Source organism: Chaetomium fimeti, assembly GCF_033439085.1.
Source record: "Chaetomium fimeti strain CBS 168.71 chromosome Unknown B0H64scaffold_4, whole genome shotgun sequence".
Classification (NCBI taxonomy): domain Eukaryota; kingdom Fungi; phylum Ascomycota; class Sordariomycetes; order Sordariales; family Chaetomiaceae; genus Chaetomium; species Chaetomium fimeti.
Window position 1 is genome coordinate 1,577,735 of NW_026944332.1, and position 18,438 is coordinate 1,596,172.

Sequence of the window (18,438 nt, forward strand, 5' to 3'; positions counted from 1 at the left end):
CAGGCCTGTCCAGATTGGTTGTGGGATAACTAATAACTAATAAGAGGCCGTAAGGCGTTGAAAACAACATCAACCAGCACCAATGTTATAACATCTATGCCAGAGCTTGATGAAGGGAGTCCTGGCTTTTCAATTTCACTAACCCGGAGATTCCAGAGCTTGCACATTCAACACTTTAGGCTTCCATTCCATACCTATGACTGGGCTGGAAAACGGCAGGCTCGTCCCGTCTGAAGAGCCTGGAAGGCGGAACCTGGAAGGAGCTCTGACCAAGCTGGTGCGCGATCATTGAAAGCCCCACTGGCTCTGCTCTCCAGTCAGCAGCAACACGCAACGGACACGGCAGAACGGTTCACCGCCTAATTCTTTTGTTGACTGCGCGGCGGTTTGGCGCCAATCGGCAGGCAACTTGGCGCGGGACGGCCTGAATCGTCGAATCTTCAAATCTCGACACTTACACAGTACAACGCCTTACCGACCAGGTCGTTCAGGGATTCGCGTGCTGGGACACTGCTCGACACCCGCATCCACTGACGTACCAGGTATCGTCCGACGGCACCGAGTTTCCGAATAACGCGGCTGCGGCATCAAAAGAATGCGCAAAGGCGCATCTCATACCGTCGACCATGTCTGAACTGCGCGCGCTCGAAGCCCTCCAGGCCCTGCACGGGGAGCTGGTCGCCGTCCGCCAGCATCGATATGAAGGCCTGCAGGCTTTGGAGCAGCTTTTGGACGCGCAAAGCGATGCATTCAAGAAGCTAATCGACAAGCCTCCCCGAAACTCGGCCCATAGACAAACCCTAGGATCAGGTACGTGGTGTCACTCAAACGGAGCCCCGGGGGAGGGAGAGGAGGGTTGCTGACGGTTGGAACTAGGGAAGGTCAAGGTTGGCGAAGACGAGTACGCGATCAATGACGATTTTGTCAACGACTGCCTCAAAGTTGCCGACGACTTAGATCTAGACGAGCTCGAATCAGCCCGGATTTTGCTCGATTGCGATGCAGAAGGCGACACCGAGACGCAGAGTCGGCCGTTGTGGGAATGCGCCGTCATCCGTTTCCACCAGGAGCGCAGGTATCTCCTCGACTGCATGCGCCTGATTGTCGAGATAGCGGCCGATGAGGACCTTGAGCCGGGGTTACAAGACTCGTTCGGTGCTGTCGCTGAGGACAAGGTCTTTGGCATTCCTCCACCCGAGTCACGTACGGGGGGTGGGGGTCAGAAGGCTGTCCCAAGATTTATGGAGGCCATGCAAAGTGTGAGGGTCATGATACAGAACATGATGGAAAAGGCCGCGGCCCGGAACCTACTGCAGCAGGCCGCTCTTGTGAGGGGCGTAGAGAACCAAGAGACATTCGACTTCTCGCGGTCGAGCCTCGTTGAGCAACACGAGTGTCTGGCAGCAATTCTGCACGCCGCCGTTGAAAAACGCCACGCGACGGCCAACGACTTTCAAGACTTCCTCCAGGCCCTCAGAAAGGTCGACAGATATGATCACTTTCTTGGTATGACGAGCCTCTTCTTAGATGTGTAATACTGCGAGGCGTTCCTGACGTATTTCTAGTGCACTTGTTCCCGATTCTTGCTTCTTACATCGCAGCGTTCGGCTCAACAGAAGGGGTGGGCGACCTTCAACAAGCGCGCCAGCTCAACCGCGTTGTTTGCAAACAAGCCGATGATTCATGGGCCCTCCCGTACCTCGGTGCCGCCGTCCGGGCTTGGTGGATTGCCGAGTACAGCGGATGGTACCTCGACGACACGAGCTACGATTTCCAAGGAATTAATCTCGACGAGGAAGATGAGGAGAGGAACAAGCAGTTCATCGAGGCCCTGAAGGAGGGCGCATTCGATTTCATACTATCGGTCGCTGCCGACTGCAAGACCCAGGAATGGCAAGACCCATCGCGCTTGGGAATGCGTCAATGGCTACAACGAAAGTCTCCTCCGTTAGCATCGGACCCCTTCCCTTTTAGCCATTTCCTTCAGCAAATTCTCATGGTGCGCCTAGAGGGGTTTGTGGACGCCTCCATCTCTAATCTTCCAGATATGCTCCGCAAGCTGAGGACAGATGAAGATGAGCAACGACAGCTCAGTCAAAGTCACGAGCAGGACCTCGATCTTGAGCGTTTCCTGATCATTATCTCATATGCCTACGAGGGGAGGCCGGACGCGGCCATGTCCTTCTGGGAAGATCCGGATAGCAACCTGGCCGGCTTTTTGCAGTGGGCGTCGAGACGAGCTTCCACGCCGCTCGTCAGTGCATTCTGCGAGATGCTCCAGTGCCTTTCCGACAACGAGGAATGCGCTACAGCTGCTCACACCTTCCTGCTCGACGAGGGCCACCAATCTTCTGGCAAGATGAAGCGCTCTCAGTCTTTGACGTGGTCCCAGATTTTCAAAGAGCTGGATTACTTCACAAAACAGCTTCGCGAGAAGCCAACCCCGACACAGGCACACGCCATACAGCGCCCCACCAAACCCGGCACCGACCTTGCCGAGACAGAGCCCGAGTCCGCCTTGATGTTGGAGTGCTATTTACGGTTGATCGCTAAGCTGGCAACGGAAAGCGAAGTCGCTCGGCAGAGGATGATGATGGACGAAGAGATGCGGCTGGTTGACACACTGTTCAGGCTCGGAGATGGTCCGTTACCGGCTCGGCTCCGCGCTTGCATCTTCTACGTCCTCAAGGCCTTGATGACCCAAAGGCAGCCTCCTGAGAACGAAATACTCTGGAGATATGTCGATGCTTGGGCAACGCACACCCTCACCAACCCCGGAAGCCAACAAACGATGACTTACCTCGGTCAACCTCTGAGCCCAGAGGGGCACATGGAAGCACTCTTAAATGACCTTAGTGATGGCTTCGAGGAATCGAATGCGTTCATTCAGCTTCTCGCCGCCCTTTTCGCCCCACTTGACGGTCCGGAAGGGCTGAACGATGGCCTGACTTTCCCCGAAGACTTGGCCAGCAGTGTCCGAACACCGGGAATGGAACCTTATGTCGACTTCGTTTTCCGGGTTTTCTCTCAAAAGTCTCAGGAACTGGCAGACCCCGCCCAACTCAGGGCAGTGCGCCTCAGCTGTCTCGATTTTGCCATGACTTGTCTATCAACGTTCAACGAAGACCTGATCATCCTAGGCAATGAAAGCAATATTGCCATCGATGTGGCAATGCCAACAACGGACCTAGCCACATATGTTCGCCTTCACCCTTTCGCCCGTGTCATGGAGTGGCTGTTTAACGAGAAGGTCATCACCGCCCTGATCCGCACCATCCATCAAGATGCCGTTATTTTGGGCGCTGCATCCCCAGACTCCCCTTTGGTGCTCAGCATTTTGCGGGGCATCCAGGTCATGATAAAAGCTCTCGACTTGCAAGAAACTTATTTGCACCTTGTGCGGCCTGTCATCCAGTCCGAGAAGCAGCGGCGGCCTTCCGTGGCCAACGCCGCGTACGCCTCCTTCGAAGACGGTATCCTGAGCCATCTCAACTTGGTGGTCGACCTGGGCAAATACTGCAATCTTGGGCACGGCGAGTTGACACTGGCTTGCCTGAAACTGCTCGAAAAGATATCGACGTCCCCCAAAATCATCTCGGCGTGGAACCCAGATACCGGTCGTCTCGGCCACCGAAACAAGGCGATTGTCCAGCTCGAGAGGAACGGCGAGGGTCATACCATTGCCGCTTCGCTAGCTGCTACCATATCCGCCCCCCTGGATCCAGCTCTAGAGGCCGAGTCAGAGAGCTATGTAATCAAGCTGTTTATCCTCGACTTCGTCTACGAGTGTCTTAAGGCGACGCCCGATCAGCCAACCATTGCGCATCTTCTCCTTGGTTTCCACTGCGAACTGAACAGGCTGAGCGTTGAGCCAAGGGGGGCGTTTGATTCACAGAAGTCTCTTTTCCACAATCTCCTCAACATTGTCATCGGGATTTCGGTGTACGAGGAGGAGCGTGGAATGCGCGGATATCTGATCACCTTGAAGTACCGGATTCTACGCATCTTGCAGATCCTCTGGAAGTCCCCTCTCTCCGGCACTCTGGTCATGGACGAGTTGAGAGCCACCAACTTCCTCTTCCACATGCTGCTGAGGGAGATCCAGATCCAGCCGGATTTGCAATGGGACGAGTTGCAGGCTAACAACCCCGAATTCCTCCTCTCCAACGCTTCGGTGTCCTACATCGACTACCTCGGCGCTCGGGCCATGGTGTTTGAGTACATCGGCAAGGAGTTGTGCAGCGTTTCGCAGAACAGGATACCCTCTATCAAGCGTCAGATTTTCGACGCCCTGAACGGGCAAATCAAGATGGACAGCGAGGAACCCTTAAGCCTCGCAAACATCTTTGACTTCTTCGACTTCCTCAATCCCGATGCCACCTGGGACGTGCCTGCGCCACAGTTTGTCTTCTACAAAGATCTCGACCTCAGACCGTCGGCTGTCGAGCACCCCGACGCCGGCCTGCAGTACAACATCCACAAAGTGCGGGAAACCATCGCGCTGAAGCGTAATGAGTTTAGGGACACGTTCCAAGTAGCGTCCCAGCAGCACCTTGACGCTATCGAGACGGAAGAGAGGATTTTGATAGAGTACTTGACCTTCACGAACCGCCAAAAACTATTCGCTGCGTCGAGACTCAGCTTGCTCAAAGCATGGGCAAACCTGCTCTTGGTCATGTTTGAGGCCAACGACTTCAAGGGCACACCCAAGATGGCTTTCTTACTGCAGGCACTACAAGCCATTCTCCCTACCCTCGAAGCCTACAGCACGTTGAGCCCAGCCGAAGCGTTGGAGCTTGCGCGAGTCGCCAAAGTACTCCTGTTCAAGCTCGACTTCAATGACGATGACGACAACGCCACCTCCACTATAGAAAGGGAAAAGTTCACCGTCGGCAACCTCATCAGCGACAAGCTCTTCCAGCTCTTCCAAGTTTGCCTCAGCTCGATCGGCAAGTGGGCCGGCGGCGCGGAGCTCCGAGCGCTCTACTACGGCATCTGTTACCGCTACCTGACCGCTGTCGTCGACAAGGACACCACGGCCGCCACAGGGACGCGCAACCGCAGCCTCGCAACAGCTCGCACAAAGACCCTCAAAGCAATCCAACTCCACGGCGACCGGCTGCTCAACGTGATCTGCGACGACGCGTACGGCAGTGACACGTCCTGCCAGACCGCCGCGACGGTGCTCCTCTCAGCCCTCGTACACACCTCGCGCCGCTCCTCAGCCGACGACGACACAGCCATAATCGACGCCCTCAACCGGCTCAACTTTCTCGGCGTGCTCGTCGACTCCCTCAAGACCATCCTCACCGACTGGCTCGCCGTCATCTCCTCCCCAGAAGCAGGAACAGCCGCCACCTCCGACCCATCCCACCACAACCACAACAGCCAAACCGAGCAGTACCTCACCGCCAAGCTGGCGCTGCTCCTGCAGCTCGCGCAGGCGCGGCACGGCGCCAAGTACGTGCTGCAGGCGGGCCTGTTCCGCGCGCTCGAGCTCGCGGGCGTCTTCGCGGCCGACCCGGAGCTGCAGGTCGACCCGCGCAACACGCGCGCGCTCGAGAAGCACTACGCCCTGCTCGTCGCGCTCGCCCGCGTCGTCGGCGCCGCCGTGCTCGCCCGCGGCGCCAACAACGTCGTCCAGGGCCGCCGCTTCCTCACCCAGCACCGCATGCTCGTCGTGCATACCCTGAAGCGGAGTGCGGGGATTGGGATGGTTGGGGGGCGTGGGGGTGGTGCCCAGGGGACTGGGGTTGGGAATGGGAATGAGAACGGGAATGGTGGGCAGGGTTATGGGGATAGTTTGCTGGGTTCGGTGGCGAGGGGTGGCGGGGATGCGGAGGCGCAAGGTGCGCTAGAGGAGCAGATTGACGAGCTAGCAGAGGCGTTTATGCTGCTGATTACGGCGACGGGGTTCTTGGAGGTACGTTCCTTTTCTCTTTTTTTGTCTCCCCTTCTATCCGACGCGTCATACACACACGCCTCCACGCGTGGTGGTGACGACGCGTCGTACTGCGTTGCGACTTCGCGAAGCACAGGTTGGCTGACTTGACGTCGATTCTACAGTTTGAAACGGGCCAGACCCCCGCCGAGAAGCCGCGGGTAGAAACCACGCTTTTCCATTGAGGAGGCTTTTCTATTGAGGAGGAGGGTAGGGTACCTATTTGCATCACGAGGGGGGATATTGACAAGTGTGGGGACGAAAGGGGAGGGGACTTGTGTTGATTGTTACGAGTAGAGATGGATTACCTCGCCCCAATGTTGGGAATAAAACAACCCAAGACAATTCTGCTTTGTCTATTGGTGACATGTCAAGGAAATGGTGTCGATCGGTGGACTTGAACTGGAATCTACAGAGGAAAGAAACCGGCCGCTTGTCAAGCGGTTCCTCGCCCTAATCGCAACCGAACAATTTGAAAAGGAACGAACCACCATTATGCACCGGCTCATGCAGGAAAATGGAAATCCCAAATAACCTCTTCGACCCTATCCCATCCTGATGCCAGACAGACCTTTCTGTCGAACCCGCCTACCCATGATGCTACGCGTGTCAAAACCATTTCGCCCGGGGTATACAACACCAACCCATAACGCCAATAGTCAATCTATCCGCCTGTATGCCTCCGTGTTGATCCCACCGGCCATGCAAAATTGAAAGCAAACTACTCCCACGTCGAGTGTTTATAAAAAAAATTGATCCCCTTCTAGTCGTCCGCCCAATGGGACTCACCGGCGCTCGTGAGCTTGCCGGCGCCGAAAGAAAGAAATTGAATCAACCGAAGTTCGAAACTCAAGGCTTCCCACTATCTTCTAGGATGCGACGGTGGACGTGTTCCGAAACTTGAAGCTCGACTCTGACGTGACCTCATACAGACGACCGCTCGGCTTTCGCTGCCATGGATTTCCTGGTCATCAGTTTGAGCTCTAACGAGTAGTAGCCCTTTGCTTTTTGACCGAACTTGTTATTGCCAGCAGGCACTTTATCAATCTTTTGCCGGCAGATGGGGCAGATCCGTCGGCTCTGGTCCATGTTGAGTGCAGAGTGCAAACACCCGGAACAAAAGAGGTGCCCTAAGAGCGATGGTTAGAAGGGGCCGAGTGAGCCGGAACGGGGAAGAAAGCCTACCGCAATGAGTAACGGTCAAATCCTTAACGCTATCCATGCAGATGACGCAGTCAAAAGAGCTCATCCTGATGTAATTTTTCTTCTCCTCCTGGCTATTGAGGATCTCGATCGGCATTTCATCCTTATCGACTAGATCGACCACCTCCTGGCCGTCGAAAGGGCTCTCGCCGAAAAGGTCGTCAAAGTCTGGCTCTCGCTTGCGCTTACTGCCAGAAGCGCCTTGCTCTGGCTGCACGGACTGCGACGTGCTTCGGCGGGTGGTCCTATGAGCGGGGCGAGACGACTGGGTTGGCTGGCTGGGTGTAGAGGGCAGCGTCAGGTCGCTGGGCCGTACGTTTCTTCTACCCGCGTTCGAGGACATCATGGTTGGCAATCGGGGCACGCTGCGGGTGTCGTCGGAGAATGGCGTTGCTCTGTGGGTAGCGGGTTGCCGGGAAAAATCGTCGTCGATGGTGAAGGGCACAGAAGTTGTGATGTCGCCCGCGTGGTCGTGGCGCGGGCTTCGGCGCTGAGATGAACTGCGTTGAATGCCGCGAGGAGGTATTGAAGCGGGAAAGATGTCGTTGTGCCTCCGCTGGGAGTTTGGGAGGCCGTGGGTGGGAAACGTTGAGGAGAGTGTTGTGTGATTGAGGCTTGGAGGTGGAAGAATAGCAGGGAAGGTGGGAGCGCGACGTGGAGGAGAGTTCAGCTGCAAGAGATCAGTGGTTGGGTTCTCGGCCCTCGCCAGTGACGCCTCGAGTCGAGAACGCTCGGGACGCCGAGGGGTGGAAGCGGGCCGAGTGGGTCCGACCATAAATCCGTTGCCGAGAACTTCGGACGGCGGCAAACCAGTTGCTTCCCGAACCACCGCAGCACCAAAAGGTGAAGATGCAGGCCGATCCCCAAAGCCAGAACGGAATCTCGCATCCTGGGCTGTATTTTGTTCGAGCGTATAACGAGAACTAACTGGTGGCATGTGGTGGATGCGTTGAGGACGAGGTGACGGCGGTTCGAGAGACAGGGCGAGGGTCGCTTGGAGGCCGAGCAACGCTGGGTCTGGGGCTGGTTAGGTATGTCTGTACTCTTTGGGGGTTCGAGTTGGTTCTAGTTCAAGTAGGTATGCATACCGTCAAAGAAATCACTCCAGGTTCCGTCGAAGAAGTTGTTCGCCATAGATGCTGATTGAGATTAAACCGCACTGCAGGTCAAGCTTCCTGAGGCGTGGTCCGTCGCGATGTATGAATCGACGGGCTCTTTTCGCTGCGTTAATACTTCGAGGGGAGGATATGGTTATTAGAGGTGCGAAGAGTGTGTGCAGGTTCTAAGCTCGACTGCCAAGTTATCTTATTTGGTATCTTCCATATTATAAGGCAATGAAGTAAAGTACTTCCCGGATACCACACGAGAGTCCGGATGGTATCGCAAGTGCGATGGGGTAAACCACCCGAGATGGAACCACGGACCAAGACTTAGCTGGCCACCGCCCACCTCGCCCAACCCAAAACACCGAAATAAGTCGGTTATTGAAGGATCGAGCCTCCCAGGCATATCGTGGCCCATACGAAGTTGAATCCCTGCAAGAAACCAACGAAAACCACGCGCAGGAAGCAGAAAGTCCCCGAAAAGGCAGGAGTAGCTCCCCTCCATAAGCTGGCCTTCCTTCCGCTTCGGGTCCGGACTGTTGCCCGGGAGTCCCCACAGGCAATCCATGGCTTTCCATCTGTTTTAAGAATTTAATCAGTCTCCGAGTCTGGCACGGGGAAACCGGGCACAGTAAGAGGTACCTCCATATTCTACCATGGCGTGCCTGATTCCCAAATTGGTCACACCGGAACCAAACGGTGTCCACGGATCACGATGCCACTTACACGGGCAAGTAGTGTAATTAAGTACAGTGCGTCTACAACCTAGGTATTTTTACACAATACTTCGTACCATCGGCCCTCTTGGTAGGATGGAATGCATCATTCTCCGTCGTCATTAAATGCCACCTTTTATTCCGCCTCGAGTCCTCGACGTTAAACTGCTTGCTTCTGTCATGGCGTTTCTGTAATCCCAACCGCCAAGCCCGTCTTCTACACAGTATGTACAATGACGAGCCCCCCGTCTCAGAGGCCGAGGTTCTCGTTCCTGGCCAACAAAGGCCGCCGGGCACGGGCGTTAAACAAGCTTTTTGTTTGACACAGAATTGGCAACACGTTAGAATTGCTTAGTGGCCGTAGCTCCCCCATCGTCGATTGTTAAAAATCTTAGCGCGGCCATGCTCTTGCGACGCGCGCACGACCAAGGGCAGCATGACGCACGCGGCTTCCATCATCTGGGCAGAGATTGGCACCGAATTCAGCGTCATTGGTGGGTCGATGTTCCATGCAGGGCCACTCCTGCGGGGCCCCTCTCGCTCCAACCATGTCTCAGTGCTGCGATTTCTCGCCGTTAGCTCCAGATAGGGCAACTTTTTCAACGCCAAAAAAAAACAGCCCATGCAATAGGACGCCGAGTTACCATGACTTGAGTGCGGCGTCACCGTTCGCTTTTGCCGTGCAAAATGCTCGTTTCAATCCGCGGATTGCGAGGAGGAGATGTGCCCGCCGCGAATTTGATCCATTTCGCACGACATCGCGCTACCACTACCACCCGTCATTCATCATGGCGCCGTTCGAGTTTGGCTTTGGTTTCTGGCCGGTGGAACTCGACTACCGTTACCCAAGCACCTGACCGGAATCTCTCCATTCCATGCGAGGCCCGCTTCAACGATATCGGTGTCCAGCAGCTGAGCAACAGCCTTTACAAGCAGCTGTTCCCTGATGAAAACCCCGCCCCGCCTACCCCCGAGCTTATCGAGCTTGCGCGCGACCACCTCCGCCGCCACGATCTTCTCGACAAAAACACAGATAAAACCCCCCCGGTCGCCTTCAAGCTACCTCCCCTCCACGGCAAGACTCTCGATGAGCATTTCCACAAGCTAGGTGTCGACGCTGCGGAACCATTCTTGGGACACGCGAAGCAGCTGGCTAGGTCGACGCTGCCGCCGAAGCCGAGATCATGGGTACGTCGTAGCGGATGGACCAAGTACTACCCGGACGGCCGCAGCGAACAGGTCGATGCGCCAGAAGGGAACATGCTCGTCTTCGACACCGAGGTTATGTGGAAGGATAATCCATATGCGGTCATGGCCTGCGCAGGCACACCCGAGGCGTGGTACGCATGGCTGTCGCCGTGGTTGCTCGGAGAGACCGAAAACAAACACCAGCTGGTGCCGCTGGGGGATCCGACGAAGGAGAGGGTGATCGTGGGGCATAATGTCGGATTCGACCGAGCGAGGATACTGGAGGAATACGACCTGCAACAGACGCGGAATTCATTTCTCGACACCATGTCCTTGCACGTCGCCGTCAACGGCATGTGCTCGCAACAGCGGCCCACTTGGATGAAACATAAGAAAAACCGGGAGCTACGAGATAAGATCGGTAAGGAGGCTAGCAGCGTCGAACTGGTCGAGCTTCTCAACAACGGAGCCTTTACGTCTGAGGAGGATGAGCTGTGGATTGAGCGGAGCTCCATCAACTCACTACGCGACGTCGCAAAGTTCCATCTCGATGTGTCGATCGACAAGGAGCTCCGGAATGCGTTTGGCGAGCTCGACCGGGACGGGGTGGTGGAACAGCTGGAAGAGCTCCTGACTTACTGCGCGGCAGATGTCGCCATCACACATCGCGTCTACCAGGTTGTCTTTCCCAATTTCCTCCACGTATGCCCGCACCCCGTCAGCTTTGCCGCCCTTCGCCACCTCTCGTCCGTGATTTTGCCCGTCAACAAGACGTGGGACTCCTACATTGCGAATGCGGAAGCGACCTATCACAAACTCTCCGACGCTGTGCGAGAACGCCTGATTCTCTTGGCGGAGAAGGCTACAGAAATCAGGGCAGAGCCAGACAAGTGGAACAACGATCCCTGGTTGAAACAGCTGGACTGGTCGGGACAGGAGATCAAGATGGTCAAGGGAAAAAAAAAGGGCGACCCGCCTCGGCCGGCCGCGAGGCAGAAGAAGCCGGGCATGCCCAAGTGGTACAAGGACTTGTTTGCTAAAAGTGACGCGCCGATAAGTATCAGTGTCCGCACCAGGATAGCGCCGCTGCTCCTTAGGTTATCGTGGGATGGGCATCCGCTATTCTGGTCGGACAAGCACGCTTGGACGTTTAGGGTACCCCGAGACGAGGCTAAGCAGTACACGGACCGACAGATGGTCCCCTGCGACTTTGCCGAGGAGTCTATCGTGGCCTTGAAGGAAGACAATGACCACGTCTACTTCAAGCTGCCGCACAAGGATGGCCCTACGGCCCGGTGTGGCGCCCCAATGGCCAAGTCGTACCTCTCCTACTTTGAGAAGGGAACGTTGACGTCGGAGTATCCGTACGCAAAGGAGGCGCTCGAAATGAACGCCTCTTGCTCGTACTGGATCAGTGCGCGGGAGAGGATCAAGTCCCAATTGGTGGTGTATGAGGACACCCTACCGTCCGCCGCGGACAAGTCGGCCCAACCCAACGGGGAATCAAAGGGTGACGAACCAGTCGGCGGCTTCATCCTGCCCCAGATCATCCCCATGGGCACCATCACGCGCCGCGCTGTCGAAAACACGTGGCTGACAGCATCCAACGCCAAGAAGAACCGTGTTGGTTCGGAGCTCAAGGCCATGGTTCGGGCTCCGCCTGGCCATGTCTTTGTCGGCGCTGATGTGGACTCGGAGGAACTCTGGATCGCCTCTGTGGTGGGCGATTCCACCTTCAGACTCCACGGCGGCAACGCCATCGGCTTCATGACGCTCGAAGGCACCAAAGCTGCCGGGACCGATCTCCACAGCCGGACCGCGTCCATTCTGGGCATCACCCGAAACGACGCCAAGGTGTTCAACTACGGACGCATCTACGGCGCCGGCCTGAAGTTCGCCGGCCAGCTACTCCGCCAGTTCAACCCCAACCTCAGCGAGAAAGAGACACTAGAGATTGCCACCAAGCTCTACGCCGCCACCAAGGGCACCAAGACCAACCGCAAGACCCTCTACAAGCGCAACTTCTGGCGCGGCGGCACCGAGTCGTTCGTCTTCAACAAGCTCGAGGAGTTCGCCGAGCAAGAACGCCCGCGCACCCCCGTCCTCGGCGCGGGCATTACCGAGGCGCTTAATAGCCGCTTCATCCGCAAGGGGGGCTACCTCACGTCGCGCATCAACTGGGCCATCCAATCCAGCGGCGTCGACTACCTGCACCTCCTGGTTGTCGCCATGGACTACCTCATACGGCGCTTCAACCTAGCCGCACGCCTCGCCATCACCGTCCACGACGAGATCCGCTATCTCGTACAGGATCACGACAAGTACCGCGCCGCCATGGCGCTGCAGGTCGCCAACCTCTGGACGCGCACCATGTTCGCCCAACAGGTCGGCATCCACGACCTCCCCCAGAGCTGCGCCTTCTTCTCGGCCGTCGACATCGACACGGTGCTGCGCAAGGAGGTCGACATGGACTGCGTGACCCCATCCAACCCAACCCCGATCCCGCACGGCGAGAGCATCGACATCACGAGCCTGCTCGCCAAGGGCGACGCCGCGCACCTCGACGAATCCATCGTCCCGGACCCGGCCCGCGCCCCGCAGCTCGCCGCCATCCCCTACACCCCGCGCGTGCCCGTCATGGAGGAGCTCCGCGCCGCCGGCGCCGCCAACCCGGCCGCCGAGTCCCGCTTCATCCGCGCCCAGATCTGCAACACCGACCCCGAGCTCTTCGCCATCCTCCGCGAGACCCGCCCCCCGCCCGTCGTCAAGAAGAAGCCCATCCTCCCCTACCACGCCTCGCCCCGCCTCCTGCCCGTGCACGCCGGCCAGCAGGTGTCGGTTACCGAGGCGCTGGGTGCCACGCCGGGCCGCTTCCGGCCTGCTGCGCCGGGGTCCGCCGCGGCGGCGGCGGCGGCTGGGAAATGGGGCGGGAAGTGGGATTGGAAGACGGGGAATGGTGCGTATGGGGGTAGTAACGGAGGAGGGGGTCGTGGGAATTTGGGGAGTCGCGTGTGAAGGGGGGGTGCTTTTCTGTTCCGTTCCCCATGTTTTTGTTACCTTTTTCATTGGGGCGTGTATATTTGTGATTGTACCATGATTATTCCCTGTTTTAATGTTTGGGAGAGGCGGTGCTTGGGGGTAGTAGAAAAGGGGTTGGGGGGTTGTACGGACAGGCGGTCAATGGGGAAAAACGGGAACGGGATAGGGGGGCCGAGGGGCGTACTTCGGTCTGCTACTACGACTAGTTACGGGTGTGTATGCTACTACATGGGCGGGGGGGGATGTGTGCATGTGGACATGACCTGGGACGGGACTGAGTGTGGAGGAAGGGGGGTTTCAAAAGACCTGGTTCATGGTTAAACCATGTGTACGACAAACTTACTATCATTGTCAGCTGACTGACGTTACTCTACTTTACTTTGTTCTTGTACTTATGTTATTCTTAATGCTGTACTATATGCGAGTGGAGGTAGTTTACCTCTGCGATTCCAGCAGTTGGCTCCTGGACACTGAGGGGTTCGAAATGCCAAACCGAGTTTAACAGCACCACGCGTGGATCTCCAGTACCCCAGTCAACTACAGCATATCACAACCACAGCATGTCACAGACGGCGCTCTGTGAAAATAAATCGGAATCGTATTCAGCCTTCCCTCGGCCAGGTATTCTGTACTCTGTACTCCAAAGCAAACATCTCCTCCGCCAAACTCCCAACCCTCCCTCCCCCCACCCCAAACTAATCTTACCAACCTCCGTTACCACACCAAACCCAGCTTACACCCGAGCCACACCAAACCCCATCCTCACCCACACCCACACCAACAACACAACTAACCAACCAACCCAACCCACCCCACACTCACCCCCATCACCTCGGCGGATTCGGCAAAGGCCTCGGCCCACCAATCCCCCTCGGCCCCACAATCTGGCGCCTCCCCGCGCCGATCCCCTGCGCGCCCTTATTCTGGCTATCGCCGCCGGTGAAGCCCGTCCACTGGCTGACATCCCAGCGCCCACCAACACCACCCCCGATACCGTCCACGCCGCCCGCATCACCACCACCGTCGCCCGCCGCGCGCCCGGCGGCCCGCGCGGCCGTCTCCTGCTGGGCCTCCTCCCACTCGCGCTGGCGCTGGCGCTCGAGCTCCATCTCGCGCTCGAGGAGGGTTTGTTTCTTCTGGGCTGGTGCTGGAGCGGGGGCAGCGGGGGTGGGGGTGGTGGAAAAGGGGGTGCGGCGTTGTTGGGTGTATGGGGTGTCGGCGGTGGAGGTGGGGAGTTCGCGGGCGAAGGTCTGTTTCGGGGGTGGTTGGGGCGAGAGCGGTTGCTGGCGCTGGCGCGAGGCTTCGGGGGAGGACTTTGATGCGAAGACGGGGTTCGGAGGGGGGACAGGGTTGGGGAGGGGCCGCGAGCCGGTGTGTTGGTTTCGGATGGGCGGTGGCGGGGCGGCTTCCACCACCGGGACTGGGAGGGGTCGTGATCCGGTATGTTGGTTCCGGATTGGGAGGGTTGGTGGTGGTGCCCCGGCTGGGTTGGGGAGTGGCCGCGAGCCGGTGTGTTGGTTTCGGATCGGGGGCGGCGGGCCGGCTTCAACTGGGTTAGGTAGGGGACGCGAACCCGTGTGCTGGTTCCGGATCGGGAGGGCCGGTGGCACCTCGCCGGTTCGATGGGTCTTAACCATGGGAGGTGACGCCATAGCGGCGGGGTTCGGCAGCGGTCGCGGCGATGCAAGGGGTGGCGGTGACATTGCCGCGTCATCGGGTTCTTCGTCGTGCTGTTCTAGTTGCTGCTGGTGTTGCGTCCACTGGCTGGCGATAAAGTTGCGCTCGTCGCGCACGCTCCACGAGTCTTGCCTAGAGACTGGCTGCGCTGCTCGGCTGCGCGACCGTGACCGGGCCTTCTTGTCATCGCTGGTGCCAGGCCGCAGAGAGCGTCCCTGGCGCTCTCTTTCGTAGCTTGCCTCGCGCTGGCGTGCAAGTTCGAGTTGTTGCTCGAGCTGCCTGATGCGCGCCTGTTCCGGCGTCTCATCTTCGGCTTGGTACTGGCTGAGGAACTGTCCGCGCAGTTGGGGGTTGCTCTTGCGTGCGTTCTGGCGCTCCTGTTTCAGCCGGGCCTCGGCCTCCTCTTCTTCTCTGCGCCTCTTTTCTTGGGTGAGTTTCCACTGACGTTCTTCTTCGGCCCACTGCCTCTTTTCCTCTTCCAACCGCCTCTGCTCTTCCTCCCGGGCGCGGCGGGTCTCCTCCTCCCACCGCCTTTCCTCCTCCTGCCGGGCTCGCTCCTCTTCAGCCTCGATCTCGGCCTGCCGTCGGCGCTCTTCCTCTTGGCGTTGCCTCTCGGCTTCGGCTTCTTGTTCCTTCCTCCTCTTCTCCTTCTCAGCAATGCTCGGAACGTGGGGACCGGCACTAGTGATCTGGCGACGGCCACCAAACGCAATCCCCAGGTTCCCTTGGCTTGCGCCGCCCATGTACCCGTACTGGGCAATGTTCCAAGCCGGCGATGTGGCGCCTTCGTGTTCCCTCCTACTCCAGCTGCTGACGGGAGCCGGGGGGCTTGCGGGGGCCTGGGTTGGTGATTTGGTGGGGCTCCAGCGGCCGGACCCGGAGTCGCCGGTCCTGGCCGGGGTCACGGCAGGTCTGCCGTAAAGGGACGAGGTATTGCTAGCATTGGAGGGGCCGCGGCCGCGAAGGCCGGGTGGACTACCTGGGCCCGTTGGTTCAGGGCTCACCACACCCAGTCGAGAACTCCGCGGGCCGATGGCCATGGGGAATGCCGCCGGGTTCACGCTGTTGGCGGCACGACTAAAGGCGCCGAGGCATTGGAGGACTTGGGCCGGATCTTTCTGCTCGTAAAGGTCGACGGTCAGGAACGTGTCGTGCTGCTGGAGGTTGAGTGGCGGCGCCTGGCTGGCACGCAGAAAGTGTGAGATGTTCTCCATCTGGACGAAGGGCATGGCCGACTTCTTGAATTTGACGCCCGGAGGACCGACAGCGAGGTTGACCAGTCTAGGGAAGTTAGATTGGGACTGCGACCTATGTATAGATAGGTGACTACAGTTGACTCACTTGCACAGGGCCACACCGTCCTTCAGCACATCGAGCAAGTCACCGGCCGGCAGCCTCTCTCCTAGCATCTCTTCAATCCATTGTCGTGCCTCGTTTGCAGCGGCGGGCGTGTACTTGTCGAGGCGCATCTTGCGCAAGTCCTTATCTAAGGACGACACCGACGCCATGACGGGCAACTTCCCAGGGAACAATCGCGGACTGCGTTGGTCGAGGTAGTTTGATCGAGTCGAACGGAAGAATACAAATGGTTCGTCAGGCTTCAGGCTTGAGTGGCGTTAATTAGTGAACGCTGCCCGTAATCTCCAATGGCGCCCCAATGACGATGGCGAATGGCGGGGTCCGAATCAGCAGCTGACGCGGCGGCGTCGAAGGCAAGAGCGATCAGTGACTACAATGATCAACGTTACCAATAAATTGGAAATCCCTGAGGTCGTTGTTGTTCGTGGGAACAAGCCAACAGAGTCTGAGAGGACTTCCCGGCGAGGTGGGAGGAATCTTGGTTGTTGTGTGTTGGCAGGGCAGGGGGGGCGCCATTCCAGGTACGGCGGCTCCTGGAGGCCCCTAAAATTGCAAGTCATTCCAGGCACCCCGCCGCAATTCGACAGTGGGAGCGTGGGGTTTGACTCCAATACAGCCACATTTAGCACGGGGGAGGCTGGTGTTGCATCGGATCGTGGCTGGAGCTCTCAGCACACAGGAGCGGATGCGACGGTCCCTCCCGCCTTGGCGACGACGTCACTGCAGGGCAAAGAAATATCCACTCGAGCTTTGGAGCTTCTGTCGCGAACTTGGGGGATTTGCCAGGGAACCAAGCAACAACCATCCACAAGTCATTCTGGTGGTAACGCCCAGACTGCTTTACTCCATGTCCAAATCACCAGTATCCCTGGCCCTACGGGCTTGGTACAAGTGGAAAACCCTCCGCCTACCGTGGCGGCGCCAATTCCTCGTCGGTAAGCACAGAACAGCCTCCCTTCCTCTTCTCCCTATACCCCACCACATCCCCAACGAACATGGACTTTAAGACATCGTCTCTAGTCCCAGTCCCAAACCATCCATTCTTTACTAACACACCCACCCCCCCAACCAGGCCTCGACCTAAACGGCAACACCTACTGGGAATTCCTCGACCGCGGCGTCCCGCTCCCCCCGCGCGCCCACCACCCGGACCCAACCAACCTCCCCCCAAACCCAACCCCCAACACCACCAACTCCCAAACCAACAACCCCCAAATCCGCTGGCGACGCATAGTCCGCTACCCCTCAGGCACGCACCAAGACTCGGTCGCCCCGCCCCCCGCCTGGCACCAGTGGCTGCGGCACACGCGGGCGGACCCCCCCTCGCTGGCCGAGCAGCGGGCCGAGGTGGCGCGGCGGGCGCGCATGCGCGTGCTGGCGGCCGAGGCGGACGCGCGGTGGGAGGCGAAGCCGCGGGTGGCCGGGGGGGATGGGCGGCAGCAGCAGCAGCAGCAGCATGAGGGGGAGGTGTTGGGGGTGAGGGCGCCGCTGGTGGATACGGAGAGGAGGGTGGGGCCGGGGAGTAAAGTCGTTGCGGAGGAGGCGGGGGGTGGGGGTGGGAAGTTGGCGGGGAGGGGGGAGACGTGGAAGGAGATGAGGCGGGAGGCTGAGGGTGAGGGGGGGAAGAGGACAACGGAGGTGAATGGGTCGGATCCGTGGAAGCAGGCGAGGGGAGGGCCGAGCGAGACGTGGCAGCCTCAGGGTTGGGAGCCGGCTGCGAAGGGGAAGAAATGAGGTTATAGGCTGTTGGTTGAAAAGAATTGTCTAGGCGGAACGGATACATGGAGGACCGAGACGACGCAGTGGACACCGCTTGCAACCGAGAAATTCACCACGGCAGGAGATGGACGCGGAGACACATGTATCAACATTGTATAAGCGGGTGTGGGTAGAATGCTTAATATCCGGACATTTACGGGATAGCACATAAGCGAAACAACATAAAAGGCACGAATTGTATACCCTCCGCTCAGTTCCTCTCTTAAGACTAATAATGGACTTCAAACTCCTCCCGCGATGAAACAACATGCCAACCCGCCATCCATCGACCACCCCAACCTTTTACTCCTCCGCGACCAACAAAGTTGCGAAATCAGGCTAGCCAGTAAAAATACGTCAACCAAACCCATGTAGTCTACAAATGCGATGTCAACGGTGCAAAGACCAACGACGGGTATCAAAATGCCCAAACCCAAACCCGACCAACCGACCC

General features: G+C 58.2%; 5 protein-coding genes across 5 annotated transcripts; 3 read left to right on the plus strand and 2 right to left on the minus strand.

Moving 5' to 3' along the window:
- The first annotated feature begins 365 nt into the window (after positions 1 to 365).
- B0H64DRAFT_359356 (nucleoporin Nup186/Nup192/Nup205) lies at positions 366 to 6,202 on the plus strand. The gene is made up of 4 exons (XM_062801677.1): positions 366 to 810; positions 877 to 1,506; positions 1,566 to 5,923; positions 6,067 to 6,202. The coding sequence occupies exons 1-4, from the start codon at positions 627 to 629 to the stop codon at positions 6,124 to 6,126; spliced, it is 5,232 nt and encodes a 1,743-aa protein (XP_062659122.1). The 5' UTR covers positions 366 to 626; the 3' UTR covers positions 6,127 to 6,202.
- A 663-nt stretch (positions 6,203 to 6,865) lies between these two features.
- On the minus strand, positions 6,866 to 8,278 carry B0H64DRAFT_417271 (uncharacterized protein; the record flags this gene model as incomplete). Its single annotated transcript, XM_062805231.1, has 3 exons — positions 6,866 to 7,071; positions 7,127 to 8,161; positions 8,233 to 8,278. 3 exons carry the CDS (start codon positions 8,276 to 8,278, stop codon positions 6,866 to 6,868), a joined length of 1,287 nt encoding a protein of 428 aa, XP_062659123.1.
- A 1,121-nt stretch (positions 8,279 to 9,399) lies between these two features.
- B0H64DRAFT_373808 (DNA polymerase family A-domain-containing protein) lies at positions 9,400 to 13,166 on the plus strand (the record flags this gene model as incomplete). Its single annotated transcript, XM_062802294.1, has 2 exons — positions 9,400 to 9,457; positions 9,814 to 13,166. 2 exons carry the CDS (start codon positions 9,400 to 9,402, stop codon positions 13,164 to 13,166), a joined length of 3,411 nt encoding a protein of 1,136 aa, XP_062659124.1.
- Positions 13,167 to 13,900: 734 nt separating this feature from the next.
- B0H64DRAFT_359364 (uncharacterized protein) lies at positions 13,901 to 16,781 on the minus strand. The gene is made up of 2 exons (XM_062801678.1): positions 16,209 to 16,781; positions 13,901 to 16,148 (listed from the first exon to the last, which is right to left on the minus strand). Exons 1-2 carry the CDS (start codon positions 16,373 to 16,375, stop codon positions 14,018 to 14,020), a joined length of 2,298 nt encoding a protein of 765 aa, XP_062659125.1. The 5' UTR covers positions 16,376 to 16,781; the 3' UTR covers positions 13,901 to 14,017.
- Positions 16,782 to 17,073: 292 nt separating this feature from the next.
- On the plus strand, positions 17,074 to 17,960 carry B0H64DRAFT_373810 (uncharacterized protein; the record flags this gene model as incomplete). Its single annotated transcript, XM_062802295.1, has 2 exons — positions 17,074 to 17,161; positions 17,299 to 17,960. The coding sequence occupies 2 exons, from the start codon at positions 17,074 to 17,076 to the stop codon at positions 17,958 to 17,960; spliced, it is 750 nt and encodes a 249-aa protein (XP_062659126.1).
- Between the last annotated feature and the right edge of the window lie 478 nt (positions 17,961 to 18,438).

Bases quoted from the DNA above. Each gene is read 5' to 3' on its own strand.
- B0H64DRAFT_359356 (XM_062801677.1), top strand. From the start codon at position 627: ATGTCTGAACTGCGCGCGCTCGAAGCCCTCCAGGCCCTGCACGGGGAG. The intron at 1,507-1,565 runs GTATGACGAGCC...ACGTATTTCTAG, and splicing joins CAGATATGATCACTTTCTTG to TGCACTTGTTCCCGATTCTT. The intron at 5,924-6,066 runs GTACGTTCCTTT...TCGATTCTACAG, and splicing joins CGGCGACGGGGTTCTTGGAG to TTTGAAACGGGCCAGACCCC.
- B0H64DRAFT_359364 (XM_062801678.1), bottom strand. From the start codon at position 16,375: ATGGCGTCGGTGTCGTCCTTAGATAAGGACTTGCGCAAGATGCGCCTC. The intron at 16,149-16,208 runs GTGAGTCAACTG...TAACTTCCCTAG, and splicing joins GACGGTGTGGCCCTGTGCAA to ACTGGTCAACCTCGCTGTCG.